This window comes from Nannobrachium achirus (genome assembly GCF_963921795.1).
Source record: "Nannobrachium achirus genome assembly, chromosome: 2".
Classification (NCBI taxonomy): domain Eukaryota; kingdom Metazoa; phylum Chordata; class Actinopteri; order Myctophiformes; family Myctophidae; genus Nannobrachium; species Nannobrachium achirus.
In genome coordinates, this window is record NC_137811.1 from 10804124 (window position 1) to 10826416 (window position 22293).

Genomic DNA, 22293 nt, shown 5'->3' on the forward strand with positions numbered 1-22293 from the left:
CATCCCATCGTTGCTATGTGCAGTGCTGCACTAGTTTGGAGGTTTGTGACCCATGGCGGGTGGCCAGGAGGTGTCCCTTATTTGAAACTCTGGGAGTTGGCAACCCTAGCTGTAAGCGGGACAGACAAGACGCTCATCCCCCTGACATGCATGTCAGATACTCTGCGATAAAAAAATATCTTATGCTTCTGTGTAGAAGTATCTAACATTTCTTACTTGAGTGAAAGTATCAATGCTGCAATATAGAGATACTCTGTTACAAATAAAGGTTCGGAATTCAAAATGGACTTGAATAAAAGTACAAAGGTATTGGCATCAAAATATACTTGAAGTAAGTAAAATACAAAATGTTGAAAATAGCACATCTACGAGCTCGAAATGTGTCATGATGCGACACGTTGTGAGCATGTAGTGGAGTAGCCTAGAAGTAAAAGTACTGAAAAATAAAAATACAAGTGAAGTTTAAAATACCTCAAAATTATACTAAGGATAGTACTTGAGTAAATGTACTTAGTTACTTTTACACCACTGGCAGACCAAATGATATTATATCCAAGTTACCAAATGCTTGTGCAAACATGATAAATACATAGTTGTGCAATAGTATGAATTGCAGTTTATTTACACCAAGGATTGACAATTACAAATTATTATAGCAGTAGGCTATATTTGATCATTTGCCTGGCCATTACATATCTGCAGCTGTTGATTCATGTTCTGTAAGTGGCTAGCAAACGCTGTTGTCTGGAAAAGAATGAAACAACATGTAACACTAGAAAAGAACATTTCTAAGACATTTTAAGTTTGCCTGCAGCTCGCTAAGTGTGTGCAACCTTGTATAGCAGATGGTGTTAGCATTAGCATTTTTGCATTAATATTAACATCATTATTAGAATTTTTAACATTAGCATGTTTATCATTGGCTTTAACATTAGCATTTTTATTAGTATTAGGTTTAGCATTTTTAGCAGTGTGTGCAACCTTTAACATTAGCATTTTTATTAGTATTAGCTTTAGGCATTTTTAGCATTATCATTGAATTTTTTGCTTTAGCATTTTAAACATTAGCTAGAATTAGCATTTTAGTATTAGCATTAACTAGCATTAACATTTTAACATTGGCATTTGTTAGTATTAGCATTTGTTAGCATTCACATTTGTTAGCATTAGCATTAGCATGTTTTAGCATAGCATTTGTTAGCATTAGCATTGTTAGCATTAGCATGTGTTAGCATTAGCATTTTTTAGCATTAGCATGTGTTAACATTCGCATTAGCATTTGTTATCATTAGCATGTGTTAGCATTATCATTAGGACTTTTAGCATTAACATTTGTTAGCATTGGCATTTGTTAGCATTATCATTTTTAGCATTATCATTTTTAGCATTGGTGTTAGCATTAGCATTTGTTAGCATTGGCATTTGTTAGTATTAGCATTATCATGTGTTGACATTAGCATTTGTTAGCATTAGAATTAGCATTGTTAGCATTTGTTAGCATCAGCTTTTGTTAGCATTAGCATGTGTTAGCATTAGCATTTGTTAGCATTAACATGTGTTAGCATTAGCATTTTTTGCATTGGCATTAGCATTGGTTAGCATTAGCATTTGTTAGCATTAGCATTAGCGGTCAGCCGTTGGGACTGTCGGACCACACACCGAGTGTGAGACCAGTAACGTGTTAGGAAGTGGAGAAATGGCTGTTTAGCCCAGCCAATAGGAAGGCAGGAAGGCTTAAACAATTACAGATAATTCCTATTAGCCATGTAAGTACACACAGCGAGTTTCGAGACGGTACCATGCTGCAAACTGGAGATAAAGCTGTTTAAAGCTCAGCCAATAGGCCAAACGGTTCATGAGATAAAGGGTCACTTCCTGTTTGGCGAGCGGCACTTCCTGTTTGGTGAAATAGGCCCCAATTAAGGTTAAGGACTCTTAATCAAGTAATTTTTGCCACCCACAAGTCTGTACGACAAACGGTTCACGAGATAAAGGGTCACTTCCTGTTTGGTGAGGGGCACTTCTTGTTTAGAGAAATAGGCCCCATATAAGGTTAAGGACTCTTAATCAAGTCATATGACACCACCCACGCGTCTGTACGACAAACGGTTCACGAGATAAAGAGGCACTTCCTGTTTGGCAAAGGGCACTTCCTGTTACAGAGGGGGCGGGGCTTAATCAATTACAGCTCATCCCTATTGGCCGGAAAAAGACCAAAGTTGTGTGTGCATTTCAAAGTTTAAGTGACGTTGCTAGGCAAAAGTATGTGTGGGGCCAAAGTTTCAGGGTTTTTTTCAGAGTCCCCTATTCAAAGTCAATGGGGGTTTTTGAGCGTAGTTTTTTTAGGAATTACGTTGCCATGGTAACGCGGATCGGAAAGAAAAGTAATAGCACAACATCCCCGGCCGAGCCGCACATTTCAATGTATATATTGCGGGGCTGGCTAAACTTGGGGCAGTTATTACGTGCCGAAATTTCCCCCATTCTAAGTCAATGGGGTTTTTGGGCGTCGTTTTTTGCGAATTACGTCGCCATGGTAACACGGATCGGAAAGAAGAACTAGGTGGCAAAAAATCTTGGGGACACCCCGTGGGCTGTCTGTGTGGCTGGTGACGTTGGTCTGACTGAGAAGAGGGTGTAGTTTTTCCGCGTCCGCCGAGTGACGTAATTTGCATCATACGTACAACGTTTATGAAAATAAATAAAAACAATAAAACACATTAAACAACAAAATGAAACCAGAAAGGTGTTCCTTGTCTCCCAAACAACTTAGAAATCAAGGTTTTTGTCTCAGGGGTGAAGTCGTCCTTTAACATTACTAGAAGCTCGGCCGCCCGACCTGGCCACGATGTAAATAGGGAATGAATATCCCGCCCTTTAATGCAAACCCCATTATACCTGTTGTCATAGGAACGGGTCCTATGACAACAGGTATAATGAGGTTTGCATTAAAGATTTGACCATCTGTTTGCCTGTGTCCATTTATGCCCATATATGGAGGTATCTGTCTGTCTGCGTCCATTTCATGCCCATATATGGAGATCTATGTAGGACCCGTTTTGACCATCTGTTTGCCTGTGTCCATTTATGCCCATATATGGTGATATCTGTCTGTCTGCATCCATTTTATGGCTCATAAATGGAGATCTCTGTAGGACCCGTTTTGACCGTCTGTTTGCCTGTGTCCATTTATGCCCATATATGGAGTTATCTGTCTGTCTGCGTCCATTTTATACCCATATATGGAGATCTATGTAGGACCCATTTTGACCATCTGTTTGCCTGTGTCCATTTATGCTCATCTGTTTGCCTGTGTTCATTTATGCCCATATATGGAGATATCTGTCTGTCTGCGTCCATTTTATGCCCATATATGGCGATCTCTGTAGGACCCGTTTTGACCATCTGATTGCCTGTGTCCATTTATGCCCATATATGGAGATATCTGTCTGTCTGTGTCCATTTTATGCCCATATATGGAGATCTCTGTAGGACCTGTTTTGACCTTCTGTTTGCCTGTGTCCATTTATGCTCATACAGTATATGGAGATATCTGTATCTGTCTGCATCCATTTTATGCCCATTTTATGCCGGTGAGACGAAAGGTTCTCGAGATACTCAGATTACATACATACATACACACACACGCACAGAGATTTTTTGTTGACTCATGTGGCGTATGTGATGTCAGAGCCTTTTATGAAGTGATGTCACAATGAGTCAGCCGATTTCCTCCGGAACAGCCTGATGTCAACAATCAGCTCCGCATAAGGAGCTGAAGCAGCAGTGTGCCGACGGGCCGTTATTCCAACACTAAAACTATAACCCTAACTCTACCCCCAACCCTAAACCTAACCTCAGTAAACCTTACCTCAGTAACTAACCTGCCGACGCTAAGTAACTAACCTGCCTTACGCTAAGTAACTAACCTGCCTTACGCTAAGTAACTAACCTGCCGACGCTAAGTAACTAACCTGCCGACCATGTCGGAACAGCGGATAGTCGGGATAGTGAGCGGACCCCGCTGAAGCCGGTGGGACGAACAGTTCCTGAGATACGTGGGGCACATACATACTCACAGAGATTTCTCGCATTTATAGTAAGATATAGTCCCCACCAGGCTGGTACTGAACTCCCTGTTGTTTGCCTGCATACTACATATCCTAACCAGTGTTGGGTATAACAGCGTTTAAATAAACGGCGTTACATAACGCCGCTATTTTTTTCAGTAAAGGGTAATCTAATTAATTACAATTTCCATCGTTACAACGCCGCTACCGTTACTGACAATGAAATGTGCTCCGTTACCGTTACAAGCGTCCCCAGCTGTCACGATGGTTGTGTGAGAAAAAAAAAGAGAGAGAGAGAGAGAGAGAGAGAGAGAGAGAAAGCAGAGAGAGAGAGACAGAGAGAGAGAGAGAGAGAGAGAGAGAGAGAGAGAGGGTGCAGAGAAAGAGAAAGAGAGAGAGAAAGGGTGCAGAGAAAGAGAGAGAGAGAGAGAGAGAGAGAGAGAGAGCCCCCGTGTCGGGTCTTCCAAAAATAAATAAATAATGACTCACGGAGTTGCAAGAATCCACACCAGAAGCTCATTAAGTAATTTCCAGTCCCAACAAAATACTCAGTGATTGTTGATAACAGCTCTTCTTGCAATCATTAGCTAGCATCCTTAAATCCTTAAGCAGAGATGTATAACTGCCTAAACTTTTGTTTAGTTTAGTATTCTTTGCGACAGATCTCCCCTCCTCTCTGTGTCCACACGTGAAGCAAAATGACATGAGGTATTTTCCCCCCTTGAGAATAATAATGGAAGGCATCAAAAAAGCGATATAAGGTATTTATTTTTCCTTGAAAAGAATGAAAGGCAGAAAATACTGTAATCTGTCTGAATCGATTTTTTTAACTCTAATTTACTTTAAAAAAAATACTTATATTTACTTACTTATATAATACAAATATTTTTTGTTAAATAAACTGAAATCTTTGGATTTTTTTTTCTTTTTTACTTTGTAACGCAAATAATTACTTTTCCTAGTAACGAGTTACTTTTACAATAGAGTAATTCAGTTACTAACTCAGTTACTTTTTTGGAGAAGTAACTAGTAACTATAACTAATTACTTTTAAAGTAAGTAATTTGCCCAACACTGATCCTGACTGACTGAGAGGTGGGCACTGTCCATCAGACTCATCTCAGCCACCTTCATCCTCAACACCGGAGCCCCTCAGGTTTGCATGCTTAACACGAGAGACAGCCGCTGGCCGCCGCGTCCACGTCCATGGACGCGAGGCCGCGTCCACGGACGCAAACGGCCGGCCGTCCCGGCCGTAAACGCGACCGTGGACGCGGCCGTGGACGCAGACGGCCGTGGACGCGGCCGTGGACGCAGACGGCCGTGGACGCAAACGGCCGGCCGTGGACGGATCCATGGACGAGGCCGCGAAAAAAAGGCAGCGAAAAAGAAAAAAAAAGGTGTCTATTGTATGTATATTTTGATGGAGAATTCAAATATGACCTTCTTTTTTGCATAGGACAACTCTAAACTGCATCAATTGGTATTTTATAATTGCCAATTGTACCCTATCCATCTAAAAAACAAATTGGATGTCTATTGTATGTATTTTTTGATGGAGAATTCAAATATTACCTTCTTTTTGGGATAGGACAACTCTAACCTGCATCAATTGGTATTTTATAATTACCAATTGTACCCTATCCATCTCAAAAACTAATTGGATGTCTATTGTATGTATTTTTTGATGGGGAATTCAAATGTTACCTTCTTTTTTAGATATGACAACTCTGACCTGCATCAATTGGTGCATCAACCTACTTACTTACTTACTTACTTACTTACTATCTATCTATCTATCTATCTATCTATCTATCTATCTATCTATCTATCTATCTATCTATCTATCTATCTATCTATCTATCTATTTATTTATACTTCACCTTTAGTCCAGAAGAGAGTTCAGCCTCAGGAACTTGCACACATGGAATTGTGTCATGACTGTGTCATGGAGCTAAAACAGAGCTATGTTAAATACTCACAATGACTCTGATGGACCAATCAGGGTGGTGGTGGGGGGAGGGATCAACAATAGACAGAAACTGGATAATGCTTTGTTAACTGTCCCACCTAAGTCCCTGCTAGTCTGAACAAACATCACCTTCCCTCTCATAACACTACTACTACTACATTTATATAAAGCTGCTCTTGCATTTGAATTCAAGTCTGACACAAGTTAAGGTTAACTTAGGTAGTATTTCATTTTGCTGGCTTTTAGGGTTTGTGTGAGTGTGTAGGCTCACACATTATTATAATTGTCATTAAGTGACTCTGAGATCTATCCATCCATCCATCCATCCATCCATCCATCCATCCATCCATCCATCTATTTATTTATACTTACTGTTTACATTTTCTATAAATATTTATTTCTATATAAAACTCAGTTGTGTGGAGTTATTGTGTGCCTTTTCTTGTTGCTAAAGAGTCCATTTGTTCACTAGACATTAAGTCAAGGTTACTATTTTGAGTTGAAGCTAAGTGTTTTATTGCTTTGTGGTTTAACATGATTTAAAAGGCAAATTCATTGTTATGGTTACTTTAGAAGACTGCTTTATCATTCATGAGTTAAGAGAGCCAAGCTAATTCAAAGAGTTAGGTTAAAGGAACAAAAAACATGACCTAACTCACAGCTGCCATTGGACAGACAGTTACAACATACTCTTATCTTTCACAGAACAGACAATTATCATTTATTTGATCTATTTGAGACTATTTAGCTGCTCTAGGGGAAATAGAGCATTATATCAGCCTATTCAATTGATAATGACCAATGGGTGCCAGTTTCTAAGTAGTTAAAGCATATTAACATAACAATATATGTGGCCTAGACATGGACATTGCCCAATCAACTCGTAATCTACAGAAATGTCCACCACATCACACAGTATAAAACCTAGTAGGCTTAGTGGATTACCTATGTTAAATCATGTCAGGTTAGTTTGGTTCAAGGTTCAAGTATAATAATTTATGAGACAAAAATGTAAACAGCACAAATGTACAATCACATCTAGGCTAGAATGATAACATAAAGTCCTGACTACTCCTTGTTATTGTGGTCCTAAATACTACAATGATTAGTTTGGATGCATTGCTTCTATCATGTCCAATTAAAAATAAATACATTACATACATACAGAAATCTGCCTTCTCCTGTATTGTATTAGTGACATTCATTATAAATAGTAAAATAACAGGACAGAGCAAAAAAGGCCTCTGTTGTGTCTTTATCTGATCACATGCAATCAGACACTCACACTGCACAGCAATACTTTATTACAGGCTCAAGGCCCACAGGGTAAGAAGACCATACATTACAAAGATAATAATAAAAAAAACAACAACAGAGTACATTCACCAAGCCCCACCGGAGCTAAAAAGGCACTCATGCCAGTGGCCTCTAACGGTAGACGTGTACCTGACAGAGTTTTCCCCACATTGGTTACAGATATAAGGTTTCTCTCCGGTGTGAATTTGTTGGTGTATTTTGATATGTTCCAGTCTAGGAAAGCTCTTTCCACACTGGTCACAGCAATAAGGTTTCTTTCCAGTGTGATTTTTCTGGTGTGCTTTGAGATGATGAATATCACTGAACCTTTTCTCACACTGGACACAGCAGTATATGGCTTCTCACCAGTGTGGATTTTCAGGTGTCTTTTCAGAGCCGTCTTCAGAGTGAACCTTTTCCCACATTGGTGACAGCAGTAAGGTCTCTCTCAAGTGTGAATCTTCTTGTGTTGTACGAGGCTAGATTTTACAGTGAAACGTTTGCCACAGTGTTCACAGCAGTAAGGCTTTTCTTCGGTGTGAAATCTCTGGTGTACTTTCAGAGCAGCCGTTAAACTGAACTTTTCCCCACATTGGACACAGCTGTATGGTTTCTCTCCTGTGTGAATTCGTTCATGTATTTTGAGATAAGACAATCGAGTAAAGCTTTTCCCACACTGGTCACAGCAATAGGGTTTCTCTCTAGTGTGAATTCTCTGGTGTTCTCTTAAAATCCCCTTTTGGACAAATCTTTTCCCACACCGGTCACAACAATAAGGTTTCTCTCCAGTATGTGAACGCTTATGATCTTTTAATTGTCCAGACGAGCAAAATACTTCCCACATTGTTCACAGCTGAATGGCTTCACTCCGGTATGAATTCTCTGGTCTACTTTGAGATAATAAATTGAGCTGAAGGCTTTTTCCACATTGGTCACAACAGCACTGTCTTGGTTTAACTGAGGACAGCACAGGACAGGGAGAGAAAACACACACCTGATAAGAGCCAGATTCACACATTGATCAGCATTTAAGTAACATCATCATTATTATTGTTGAGTCTGAAAAGAACAATACAATGTGATAGATCTTTACACATCTGACCCATAACATTATTAGCAATTCACATGGTTACTATAATAGGTGAGTCTTCTAGCTTTTAAAAAAAATAATATTTCATTAATTCTTTCTCTTACTAAGTGGAACATCCCACTTCTTAATTGTATATTATTTGGAAAGGGTTGAGTAGCAAAATGTTTGCCATAAATTCAATGCTGAGTTGCATTTGTTTTCCTACATTTCCCCTTCAATGTATTATTACAATGTATTTACTATTTCTTACTTGTGTTAGGTTAGGTTAGGTTAGTTGCAGAGTGTCCACAACTGTCCAGAATACACTGTACATCATTTCAAGACTCCAGACTTCAAGTGAAGATGAAATCTCTAGACGGCACCAGCGGCAATTCTGATGAACAGGTGGAACCCAAAGACCATCAAGATCTCTGTAAGTCACAGACTGAGTAAGTCTCCAGATAAACTCACACACATCAAAGTGTTTAAACATTACTTTTATCATGCATGACATAATATCATGTTACTGTTACCTACATGCCTTTATATGGGGAGAACCAAGCAACAACTTTGACCCGGTGATGATTTTGCTTTTAATAGAAAGGAATCCCGTACATTGTTGTATGTTAAATTACTTTCTGATCTGTTTGTGTTCATTATAACAGCCACAGGAAAGATACATTGTGTCAGATTGTTCCAGAGACTGATGACAGACCCTGGATGTAGCTCTGTCAGGTACACGTCTACCATTAGTGGACACTGGCATGAGTGGCATGAGTGCCTCTTTAGCTCCGGTGGGGCTCGGTGAATGTACTCTCTGTTGTTGTTTTTTTAAATTATTATCTTTGTAATGTATTGTCTTCTTACCCTGTGGGCCTTGAGCCTGTAATAACGTTTATATATTGCTGTGCAGTGTGAGTGTCTGGTTGCATGTGATCAGATAAAGACACAACAGAGGCCTTTTTTGCTCTGTCCTGTTATTTTACTATTTATAATGAATGTCACGAATACAATACAGGAGAAGGCAGATTTCTGTATATGTAATGTATTTATTTTTAATTCGACATGATAGAAGCAATGCATCCAAACTAATCATTGTAGTATTTAGGACCACAATAACAAGTAGTAGTCAGGACTTTATGTTATCATTCTAGCCTAGATGTGATTGTACATTTGTGCACATTTGTGTTACATTTTTGTCTCATAAATTATTATACTTGAACCTTGAACCAAACTAACCTGACATGATTTAACATAGGTAATCCACTAAGCCTACTAGGTTTTATACTGTGTGATGTGGTGGACATTTCTGTAGATTACGAGTTGATTGGGCAATATCCATGTCTAGGCCACATATATTGTTATGTTAATATGCTTTAACTACTTAGAAACTGGCACCCATTGGTCATTATCAATTGAATAGGCTGATATAATGCTCTATTTCACCTAGAGCAGCTACATAGTCTCAAATAGATACAATAAATGATATTTGGCTGTTCTGTGAAAGATAAGAGTATGTTGTAACTGTCTGTCCTATGGCAGCTGTGAGTTAGGTCATGTTTTGTGTTCCTTTAACTTAACTCTTTGAATTAGCTTGGCTCTCTTTTTAACTCATGAATGCAAAAGCAGTCTTCTAAAGTAACCATAACAATGAATTTGCCTTTTAAATCATGTTAAACCACAAAGCAATAAAACACTTAGCTTCAACTCAAAATAGTAACCTTGACTTAATGTCTAGTGAACAAATGGACTCTTTAGCAACAAGAAAGGGCACACAATAACTCCACACAACTGAGTTTTATATAGAAATAAATATTTATAGAAAATGTAAACAGTAAGTATAAATAAATAGATGGATGGATGGATGGATGGATGGATGGATGGATGGATAGATCTCAGAGTCACTTAATGACAATTATAATAATGTGTGAGCCTACACACTCACACAGACCCTAAAAGCCAGCAAAATGAAATACTACCTAAGTTAACCTTAACTTGTGTCAGACTTGAATTCAAATGCAAGAGCAGCTTTATATAAATGTAGTAGTAGTAGTGTTATGAGAGGGGAGGTGATGTTTGTTCAGACTAGCAGGGACTTAGGTGGGACAGTTAACAAAGCATTATCCAGTTTCTGTCTATTGTTGATCCCTCCCACCACCACCACCCTGATTGGTCCATCAGAGTCATTGTGAGTATTTAACATAGCTCTGTTTTAGCTCCATGACACAGTCATGACACAGTTCCATGTGTGCAAGTTCCTGAGGCTGAACTCTCTTCTGGACTAAAGGTGAAGTATAAATAGATAGATAGATAGATAGATAGATAGATAGATAGATAGATAGATAGATAGTCAGTCACTTATAGACAATTAAAATAATTTGTGAGCCTACACACTCACACACAGACCCTAAAAGCCAGCAAAATGAAATACTACCTAAGTTAACCTTAACTTGTGTCAGACTTGAATTCAAATGCAAGAACAGCTTTATATAAATGTAGATAGATAGATAGATAGATAGATAGATAGATAGATAGATAGATAGATAGATAGATAGATAGATAGATAGTAAGTAAGTAGGTTGATGCACCAATTGATTTAGGTTAGAGTTGTCATATCTAAAAAAGAAGGTAACATTTGAATTCCCCATCAAAAAATACATACAATAGACATCCAATTTGTTTTTGAGATGGATAGGGTACAATTGGTAATTATAAAATACCAATTGATGCAGGTTAGAGTTGTCCTATCCCAAAAAGAAGGTAATATTTGAATTCTCCATCAAAAAATACATACAATAGACATCCAATTTGTTTTTTAGATGGATAGGGTACAATTGGCAATTATAAAATACCAATTGATGCAGGTTAGAGTTGTCCTATGCAAAAAAGAAGGCCATATTTGAATTCTCCATCAAAAAATACATACAATAGACACTTTTTTTTTCTTTTTCGCTGCCTTTTTTTTGCGGCCTCGTCCATGGACCCGTCCACGGCCGGCCGTTTGCGTCCACGGCCGCGGCCTCGTCCACGGCCGCGTCCACGGCCGCGTCCCCGGCCGTCTGCGTCCACGGCCGCGTCCACGGCCGGGACGGCCGGCCGTTTGCGTCCGTGGACGCGGCCTCGCGTCCACGGACGTTTTTTTCGCGTCCGCGTCCATGGACGTGGACGCGGCGGCCAACGGCTCTTGCTGCTTAACACAGTGGTGGTGGGCCCGAGAAGATCTGGAGCAATGGTTCCCAAATGTTTTAGCTCGACACCCAAAAGAGAAATGAAACATTTGCCCGGGATCCAAATTAGTGATAATAGCAGATCTTCATTACCAGTTCACAGCGTGTTCAGAGCTTGCATTTTCACTATCTTCTTAATAAGTGGCCAAGCCCTGTAAGGGGCTTGTAAGCCACTATTGAGATTGGTGTTTTTCTTTTTCTTCTGCCACTTTTTCTGTCCTGGCTTGACCAAGCAGTGGCTTTTTACGGAACTGCAATATGGCCAAACGGCAAAAACACTAAACTCGCAACAATTGGCCAAAGAGTAGGACAGGTATAGCTCATGTTCTGTTTGACCCAGGGCCATGAAACCTGTATGGACATATGCGTCTCCTCATGCCGAACGACTGTGACACTCTGACGTTTGACCTCTGACCTTTAGATCTCCCACCATTTGAATTATATGAAAAACAGATCAAATCTATCTCCTCCTGGGATTTTTGCGTTACGCGCACAAAACCTTTTTCACATACATTTTGAACCTAGATCTACAAAGGCTATGGATCTCCCACCATTTGAATTATGTTAAAAACAGTTAAAAACGATGTCCTCCTGGGATTTTTCACGTCACGTGCACATAACTTTCTTTACATGAACTTTGGACCAATATCTAAAGATCTGTCTGATCGGATTTATTTTTTAAATTACACTTTTTTTTTAATAATTCAATGAATATTGCAGTTTTATGCAAATTATTCTTCTGCCTTGAAAACATACAGTACATGCACAGTCACACGTTCATGACTTTTGGCAAAGATGTAGAGGGTTAGTCCAAATATCACTGAAGCCAATCTTATTCCAATTGGCCAAATGGGGGCTATACGAAGCATTTGAAAATTCAAACTTTAAACGGGCATAAGTCATGCCTCGTTTGGCTTGAAGACAGGCAACTTGCTTACGCGCATGCCTTGACTCAAGAGGAACACATCTGTGCTTTTGTCAATCAAGCTCCACCGTTAGATTTTCTGCCATTTTGAGCAGTTTGTAAAACGCTTAAACCTGTTTTTATCCTGGGATTTTTTTTAGAAATTTGCATGAAACGTTCTACAAGCAATCTAAGGACCTTTATCTACATGCCTATGAAGTGCACACAAAATACATAATATTAAGGGTAATAATAATAATAATCATAATAGTAATAATAAACAGGAAGTGCCCTTCACCAAACAGGAAGTGCCTCCATATGTCATGAACCGTTTGTCGTACAGACGCGTGGGTGGTGTCATATGACTTGATTAAGAGTCCTTTACCTTAACTCATTGCATGCCAGGCCCGATAGTCCCGAGATTATTTTAATGTCCTTCCCTGCCAGGCCCGATAGTCCCGAGAATTTCCGCCATTTTTTTTTTTTTTTTTTTTTTTTTTTAATGTTTGGACCCCAAAAAATTTAGTAGGCATGATAGAAATCGCGAAATTGCATGTTTAACCCCCATAGCAACCCCATCTATCAAACATGGCAGCCATCTTTGTTTACATTTTAGGAAAACATAATGGCTTGTATCTCATGAATGCCTGAACGGATTTCCATTCGGATTTTTTTGTTTGAAAGCTGTGAGCAATGTGGACACACGTGGTGCATTATCTAGGCATGGGTGTGCATGATCCGTGCACTATGAATTACATGGAAGTCTATGGAGACCAGAGGCACCATAGAGTACAAAGGTATTGTTAAATGGCGGGGAATGTGTTAATTGGTGCTTCATTCCTCAAACAGGAAGTGCCCTTCGCCAAACAGGAAGTGCCTCTATATCTGATGAACCGTTCGTCGTACAGACGTGTGGGTGGTGTCATATGACTTGATTAAGAGTCCTTAACCTTAATTGGTGCTTCCTTCACAAAACAGGAAGTGCCTTTCGCCAAACAGGAAGTGCCTCTATATCTCATGAACCGTTTGTCGTACAGACAATAATGTTAAAGCTAATGCAAAAAATGGTAATGTTAAAAAATCTAACGCTAATCTAACGCTAATGCTCCACTTTCATTGGTACACCAACCGCTACACAAGATTGCACATACATAGCGAGCTGCATGCACACTTAACATTTCTTAGAAATGTTCTTTTCTAGTTATTATCATTATTACCCTTATTATAAGTGTAGCCTACTAATAATAATACATTATTAAATGCAACACAAGTTGAACATGAAACAAAATGGTCTCTCACCTTCTCTATATCTCCCAGGCCCTCTGTATCCAGCAGCACTAGAGTGTGGTCAGTTTTTCTGGGGTGAGGTACACACCACATCCAGATGCCCTTTGTCTTGGACTGGACAGTGGATCCCAGAGGAAAGCCTTCATTCATTCATTCATTCATTCATTCATTCATGCATTCATTCATTCATTCATTCAATCATTCATTCACCATCCATCCAGTTCAGTACGGTTATCCAGTAATGCAGTCATTTTTTCATACACATATAGCATCAGTGAAATATTGTTAGTTATTTTGTATGCCAGAGAATATCAATATCAAATTGTCTCTCATCTCACTGTTATACCATGATTTCAAACTGTTATCGGTATGTAATGGACCATTCCCAAAAACCCCTCTCCTACTGCGATGATTGGACCACAGCGCAGCTAAACCCACCCGTCCAAAAAGTTGTCCCCTTCTCCCATGCATGCGCACACACACACACACACACACACACACACACACACACACACACACACACACACACACACACACACACACACACACACACACACACATACCCCCCCCACAGCCAAACAAACTGTCAGCCATAACTCAGGTTCTTCACCTTGGTTTAACTTAGCCCCGCCCCCTCCCCTGATTGGCCGAAACTTTATTTGGCTTTACTCATCAACCGTTTGTCGTGCAAACTTGTGGGTGGGGTCAATTGACTTGATTAAGAGTCCTTCATTTTAATTGGTTTAATTTCGCCCCGCCCATTCCCCTGATTGGCCGAAGCTTTATTTGGCTTTACTCATCAACCGTTTGTCGTACAAACTTGTGGGTGGCGTCAACTGACTTGATTAAGAGTCCTTCACCTTAATTGATATTTTGAGTACTATTACTCTTTGGTATTTTGAGTGCTTTTACTCAAATATTTTTTACTTCATAATGAATACTTTCGATACTTTAACAATACTTTTACTCTTTGATATTTTGAGTACTTTTATTCAAATATACTTTTACTTAATATTGAGTACGCTTCATTCAAAATGTGTACTTTATAATTTTACTCTTTTGTATTTTGAGTACTTTTACTCAAATATGATTTTACCTCATAATGAGTATTTTTCAATTCTTAACAAGAACTTTTACTTACAATACTTTAACAATACTTTTACTCTTTGATATTTTGAGTACTTTTACTGAAATATTGTTTTCTTCACAATAGATACTTTTCAATATGAAATGATTACTTTTACTTTTTATACTTAATTTTATGAGAGTGAAATCCGCGTTCCGCCAATGCATTTCAATGAGAGTGAAGCAGTTTCATGCCAGAAGAGGATTTCTGCAAAAAACCCTCCCTTATCATTAAAATGCATTGGCGGAACGCAAATTCCACTTTCATAGGTAATTTGGTGTGAGGGCAGCCTAACAAGAACTTTTACTTTCAATACTTTAACAATACTTTTACTCTTTGGTATTTTGAGTACTTTTACTCAAATGTTTTCTTCACCATGAATACTTTTCAATACGAAATGAGTACTTTTACTCTTTTGTATTTTGACTACTTTTACTCAAATATGTTTTACTTCATAATGAGTACTTCTCAATTCTTAACAAGTACTTTTACTTTTAGTATTTTTTGCCAATTGGTTTTTAGAGTACTTTAACTCAAATATACTTTTACTTAATATTGAGTACGCTTCATTCAAAATGTGTACTTTTACTTTTTATTCTTAATTTTACTCATTTGTATTTTGAGTACTTTTACTCAAATATGATTTTACCTCATAATGAGTATTTTTCAATTCTTAAGGCTGCCCTCACACCAAAATACCTATGAGAGTGAAATCCGCGTTCCGCCAATGCATTTCAATGAGAGTGAAGCAGTTTCATGCCAGAAGAGGATTTCTGCAAAAAACCCTCCCTTATCATTAAAATGCATTGGCGGAACGCAAATTCCACTTTCATAGGTAATTTGGTGTGAGGGCAGCCTAACAAGAACTTTTACTTTCAATACTTTAACAATACTTTTACTCTTTGGTATTTTGAGTACTTTTACTCAAATGTTTTCTTCACCATGAATACTTTTCAATACGAAATGAGTACTTTTACTCTTTTGTATTTTGACTACTTTTACTCAAATATGTTTTACTTCATAATGAGTACTTCTCAATTCTTAACAAGTACTTTTACTTTTAGTATTTTTTGCCAATTGGTTTTTAGAGTACTTTAACTCAAATATACTTTTACTTAATATTGAGTACGCTTCATTCAAAATGTGTACTTTTACTTTTTATTCTTAATTTTACTCATTTGTATTTTGAGTACTTTTACTCAAATATGATTTTACCTCATAATGAGTATTTTTCAATTCTTAAGGCTGCCCTCACACCAAAATACCTATGAGAGTGAAATCCGCGTTCCGCCAATGCATTTCAATGAGAGTGAAGCAGTTTCATGCCAGAAGAGGATTTCTGCAAAAAACCCTCCCTTATCATTAAAATGCATTGGCGGAACGCAAATTCCACTTTCATAGGTATTTTGGTGTGAGGGCAGCCTAACAAGAACTTTTACTTTCAATACTTTAACAATACTTTTACTCTTTGGTATTTTGAGTACTTTTACTCAAATGTTTTCTTCACCATGAATACTTTTCAATACGAAATGAGTACTTTTACTCTTTTTTATTTTGAGTACTTTTACTCAAATATGATTTTACTTCATAATGAGTACTTTTCAATTCTTTAGTACTTTTACTTTTGATACTTTATTGATATCTTTTTCCAATTGGTATTTTGAGTACTTTTACTCAAATATACTTTTACTTAATAACGAGTACACTTCAATCAAAATGAGTTCTTTTACTTTTTATACTTAATTTTACTCTTTTGTATTTTGATTACTTTTACTCAAATATGATTATACCTCATAATGAATATTTTTCGATTCTTAACGATTACTTTTACTTTCAATACTTTAACAATAATATTACTATTTGGTATTTTGAGTAATTTTACTCAAGTATTGTTTTCTTCACAATGAATACTTTTCAATACGAAATGAGTACTTTTACTTTTTATACTTAATTCTACTCTTTGGTATTTTGTGTACTTTTACTCTTGTATTTTGAGTACTTTTACTCAAATATGAAATTACTTCATAATGAGTACTTTTCAAATCAATGCTTAGGGTGCCCACACACCAAAATACCTATGAGAGTGGAATCCGCATTCCACTAATGCATTTCAATGAGAATGGAGCGTTTTTTGCAGAAATCCTCTGCTGGCATGAAACCGCTTCACTCTCATTGAAATGCATTGGCGGATTCATCCGCCAATGCATTTCAATGAGAGTGAAGTGCATTGGCGGAACGCGGATTCCTCTCTCATAGGTATTTTGGTGTGAGGGCACTCTTAACGAATACTTTTACTTTCAATACTTTAACAATACTTTTACTCTTTGGTATTTTGAGTACTTTTACTCAAATATGTTTTACTTCATAATGAGTACTTTTCAATTCTTAATGAGTATTTTTACTTTTAATACTTTATTGATACTTTTCGCCAATTGGTATTTTGAGTACTTTTTAAGTGTGCCTGCCATGCAATGGCAAAACACTTATTGTAATCCGCCATACTTAATTAAGTGTGCCTGCTATGCAATAGCAGAACACTTATTGTAATCCGCCATACATAAGTCGGTCGGTCGGTCGGTAATGTTCTTGCAAATTTCGGCACGTAATAAGTGCCGCACAATTTACGCCACCACCGCAATATATACATCAAAACGTGCGGCTCGGCCGGGAATGGTGTGCTATTACTTTTCTTTCCGATCCGCGTTACCATTGCGACGTAATTCGCAAAAAACGACGCCAAAAAACCCCATTCACTTAGAATGGGGGAAATTTCGGCACGTAATAACTGCCGCACGATTTACGCCACCCCCGCAATATACACATCAAAATGTGCGGCTCGGCCGGGAATGGTGTGCCATTACTTTTCTTTCCGATCCGCGATACGATTGCGATGTAATTCGCAAAAATCGACGCCCAAAAACCCCATTGACTTAGAATGGGGGACTCTGAAAAAAAAAAACAGAAACTTTGGCGCCACATAACTCTGCCATACTTTTGCCTAGCAACGTGATTTAAACTTTAAAATGCACACACAACTTTGGTCTTTTTCCAGCCAATAGGGATGAGCTGTAATTGATTAAGCCCCGCCCCCTCTATAACAGGAAGTGCCCTTTGCCAAACAGGAAGTGCCTCTGTAACTCATGAACCGTTTGTCGTACAGACTCGCGGCTGGTGTCATACATTTAAACATTTTTTCTCAAAAAAATTTTTTTTTCTCAAAAAAATTTTTTTTCTCAAAAAAAATTTTTTTCTAACTTTTTTTTTCTCATTTTTTTTTTCTCAAACATTTTTTTTTCTCAAAAAATTTTTTTTTCTCAAATTTTTTTTTCTCCAAAATTTTTCTTTCTCAATTTTTTTTTTCTCAAAAATTCTTTTTTTCTTAATTTTTTTTTCTCAAATTTTTTTTCTCAAAATTATTTTTTTCTCAAATTTTTTTTTTCAATTTTTTTTCTCAAATTTTTTTTTATCAAATTTTTTTTCTCAAAAAAAAAAATACTCAATTTTTTTTTCTCATTTTTTTTCTCAAAAAAAATGTTTTCTCAAAAAATCTTTTTTTCTCAAAATGTTTTTTTTTTCTCAATTTTTTTTTCTCAAAAATTATTTTTTTTCTCAAAAAAAATTTGCCATGGTAACGCGGATTGGAAAGAAAGTTAATAGCACACCATTACAAAAGACCCTTTATCTCATGATCCGTTTGTCGTACAGACATGTGGGTGGTGTCATATGAAGAACCATAATGTTAAAGCTTATGCAAAAAATGCTAATGTTAAAAAATGTAACGCTAATGCTAACACCAACCGCTACACAAGGTTGCACAGACTTAGCGAGCTGCAGGCACACTTAAAATTTCTTAGACATTTTCTTTTCTAGTTAATAATGATCCCACAAATTTGGTGCGCTAATAAACTGCCGCACAATTTACGCCACCGCCGCAATATATACATCAAAACGTGCGGCTCGGCCGGGAATGGTGTGCTATTACTTTTCTAAGAGAAAAGTTGTATCGTTTAATTGATATTAATTTATTAGTGAATTAATTTTACCCATTGACTTATAATGGGAATCGCAAAAACTCACATTCAATATTTTATTTCTCGCAAACCATAGGGGCTACAGTTTCAAAACTTGGAGAGGAGATTTAAAATGATATCAAGGATTAAAGAAAAAATAATTTCATCAGTTGGCCTCATGGTGGCGCTATAACAGTCTACTTTACCGTTCGGCCTGTAACTCTTGAACCGTGGGTCGGAAAATTAAAATGTCTTTTTCCCTGGATTCCTTGGGTCATGACGCATCTCCTCATATAGGCCACGCCCATTTGCGTCAGGATAGATTTTGCGCCATTTTGAATTTTCTTCAAAACACACTTTTTGCTCCTTTTCCTACATATTTTCTCCAAATGTCACAAAAATCGATACACACGATCTATGGACTCATGCGATAAACATATTTAAACGATATTTTGATAGTCCATACCGTTCTTCCGTAACAGGGTTCCAAAGTTAGCGGGAGCCCGTTTTGTAAGAAGTAGCCATGAATCACAAACGAAACATCCAGTCAACTATACTGAACATATACCCAAAAGCATTTCCACTTCGACCCATAGGGGGCACCACAAACGCGCAAAACGTAACCGTTTCATGCCAAAGCGTGTTTTTCAGGGGGAACGACCCTCTCAAAACGAAACACAAACGATCTCGGGAGCGACGGGACAACGTAATCGCCTTGCGGAACTTGTGGGAGGAGCCTATTTCTTAAAAAAAAGAAACCATATTGCTAATGCTAACACATGCTAATGCTAACAAATGCTAATGCTAACAAAGATGCTAATGTTAACACATACAAGGTTGCACACACTTAGCGAGCTGCAGGCACACTTAAAATTTTGGTATTTTGAGTAGTTATACTCTTTTGTATTTTGAGTATTTTTACTTGTATTTTGAGTACTTTTAATCAAATAGATTTTTAGTTCTTAATGAACCATTTTCTATTCTTGAAGAGTACTTTTACTTATATACTTTTAGTACAATTCCATTTGAACCTTTTATACTATTTATACTACTGGTATACTACTTTATACTATTTTACTATAGATAGAGACTAATTTACTTTACACCCTTGCACTTAAATGAATTTTCTACTATTACATCATAACATTTGCGGCAGCTTCGAGCAAGACCATGCAGTTTCTGCAGGAACTGTTTTTCTAGTTAAGTGTGCCTGCCATGCAATGCAATAGCAAAACACTTATTGTAATCCGCCATACTTAAAGTAAAAATAATAATAATAACAAATGCTAATGCTAAAAAGCTAATGTTAAAAATGGTAATGCTTATGCTAACACATGCTAATGCTAACAAATGTTAAAGCTAATATCTAACAAATGCTAGTGAATGCTAAAATAATGTTAATGCTAATAATACTAATGCTAAAATGCGAATTAAAATGCTAAAAATGCTAAAGCTAATGTTAATAAACATTCTAAAATGGTTAATGCTAAAAACAATAATGTTAAAGCTTGTGCAAAAAAAGCTAATGTTAAAAAGATTAACGCTAATGTTAACACTAACCGCTACACAAGGTTGCACAGACTTAACGAGCTGCAGGCACACTTAAAATGTATTAAAATTTTTCTTTTCTAGTTATTATTATTCTGTTTCTAGAGTAACCAAAAGTTTGGCACACTACTCCTTCCACAGTTTTCGTGCCACACACTCGCGCCATATGTCAAATCGACCGGCTTCATCAGGAATTTTGCGAATACTTGTGCTAAGAGAAAAGTTGTATAGTATATTTGATATTAATGTATTAATTACTTAATATTCCCCACTGACTTTTCCCAAATATGAAGATGGTTGACATCATAGACCAGTGGTTCTCAACCTTTGGGTCGGGTTGAGACCCCAAGTGGTCCCCAAATTATTTTTGGGGGGTCCCCAGATGATTAACTTTATGTGCAACATTGTTTTCTCACTCAACAGTAAACAAACCAACATAAAGTTTAAGTGTATAGAGGGTATCTGACCATTTCTAAAGTCACAATTTAAGGACTTTTTAATACCTCTAAAAGGACAAATTAAACATTGGAGAAATTGTCAAATATTAGAGGCAGAAATTGTGTAAATAGTCGATCTACATGCTCACTTGTGTTCAAATATGATTATTTTGGGGGTTGCAGGCTGAAAAGGTTAAGAACCACTGTCATAGACCACATGAGACCATATATGTCCATATATGGGCATTCCCCCCGAAAACGTTAATATTAAGTACATAATATATTATGCCCATATATGAAGATCCCTGATTACTCTGATTTACACCCTACTATTTCTAAGAAATTTTAAGTGTGCCTGCAGCTCGCTAAGTGTGTGCAACCTTGTATAGCAGTTGGTGTTAGCATTAGCATTTTGCATTAACATTAAAATCATTATTAGAATTTTTTACTTCAGCATTTTTATCATTAGTTTTAACATTATTTTTTTTTTAGCATTAACATTATCATTGATTTTTTTCCTTTAAACATTAAGCATTTGTTAACATTAGCATTTGTTAGCATTAGCATTAGCATTTTTAGCATTTGTTAGCATTTGCATGTGTTAGCATAGCAATAGCATGTGTTAACATTAGCATATTTGTTAGCATTAGCATTTGTTAGCATTAGCATGAGCATGTGTTAGCATTAGCATTAGCATTTGATAGCATTAGCATTATCATTTATTAGCATTAGCATTTGTTAGCATTAGCATTTGTTAACATTAGCATTAGCATTTGTTAGCATTAGCATGTGTTAGCATTAGCTTTAGCATGTGTAGCATTATCATTTGTTAGCATTAGCATTTGTTAGCATTAGCATGTGTTAGCATTAGCATTTGTTAGCATTCGCATGTGTTAGCATTTGTTAGCATTAGCATTAGCATTTTTTAGCATTAGCATTTGTTAGAATTAGCATGTTTTAGTATTAGCATTTGTTAGCATTAGCAATAACATTAGCGGTTAGCCGTTGGGACTGTGGGACCACCCACCGATTTTGTGACCAGTAACGTGTTGGGAAGTGGAGACATGGCTGTTTAAAGCCTAGCCAATAGGAAGGCAGAGGGAGGCTTAAGCATTTACAGATAGTTCCTATTTAACATGTAAGTACACACAGCGAGTTTCGAGACGGTACCATGCTGCAAACTGGAGATAAAGCTGTTAAAAGCTAAGCCAATAGGAAGATAGGGGCGGGGCTTAAGAGGGACGGGGCTTAAGTAATAACTCCCTATTGGCCGTTTAAGTCCAGACACCAAGTTTCAAGACGGTACCATGCTGTGAACTGGAGTGGTGGCTGTTTAAAACCCAGCCAA

At 37.3% G+C, this 22293-nt stretch overlaps 1 protein-coding gene across 1 annotated transcript in view; it reads right to left on the minus strand.

Annotated features, from left to right (window-relative positions):
- LOC308296366 (guanylate-binding protein 2-like) overlaps nucleotides 1-22293 on the minus strand; it is a gene marked incomplete at both ends in the record, with an annotated part of 58804 nt that overhangs the window by 27722 nt on the left and 8789 nt on the right. Inside the window, one exon of the mRNA XM_080739626.1 lies at nucleotides 13837-13964. Within this exon, the coding sequence (XP_080595752.1) occupies nucleotides 13837-13964 (128 nt within the window). The remainder of the gene's footprint in view (nucleotides 1-13836; nucleotides 13965-22293) is intronic.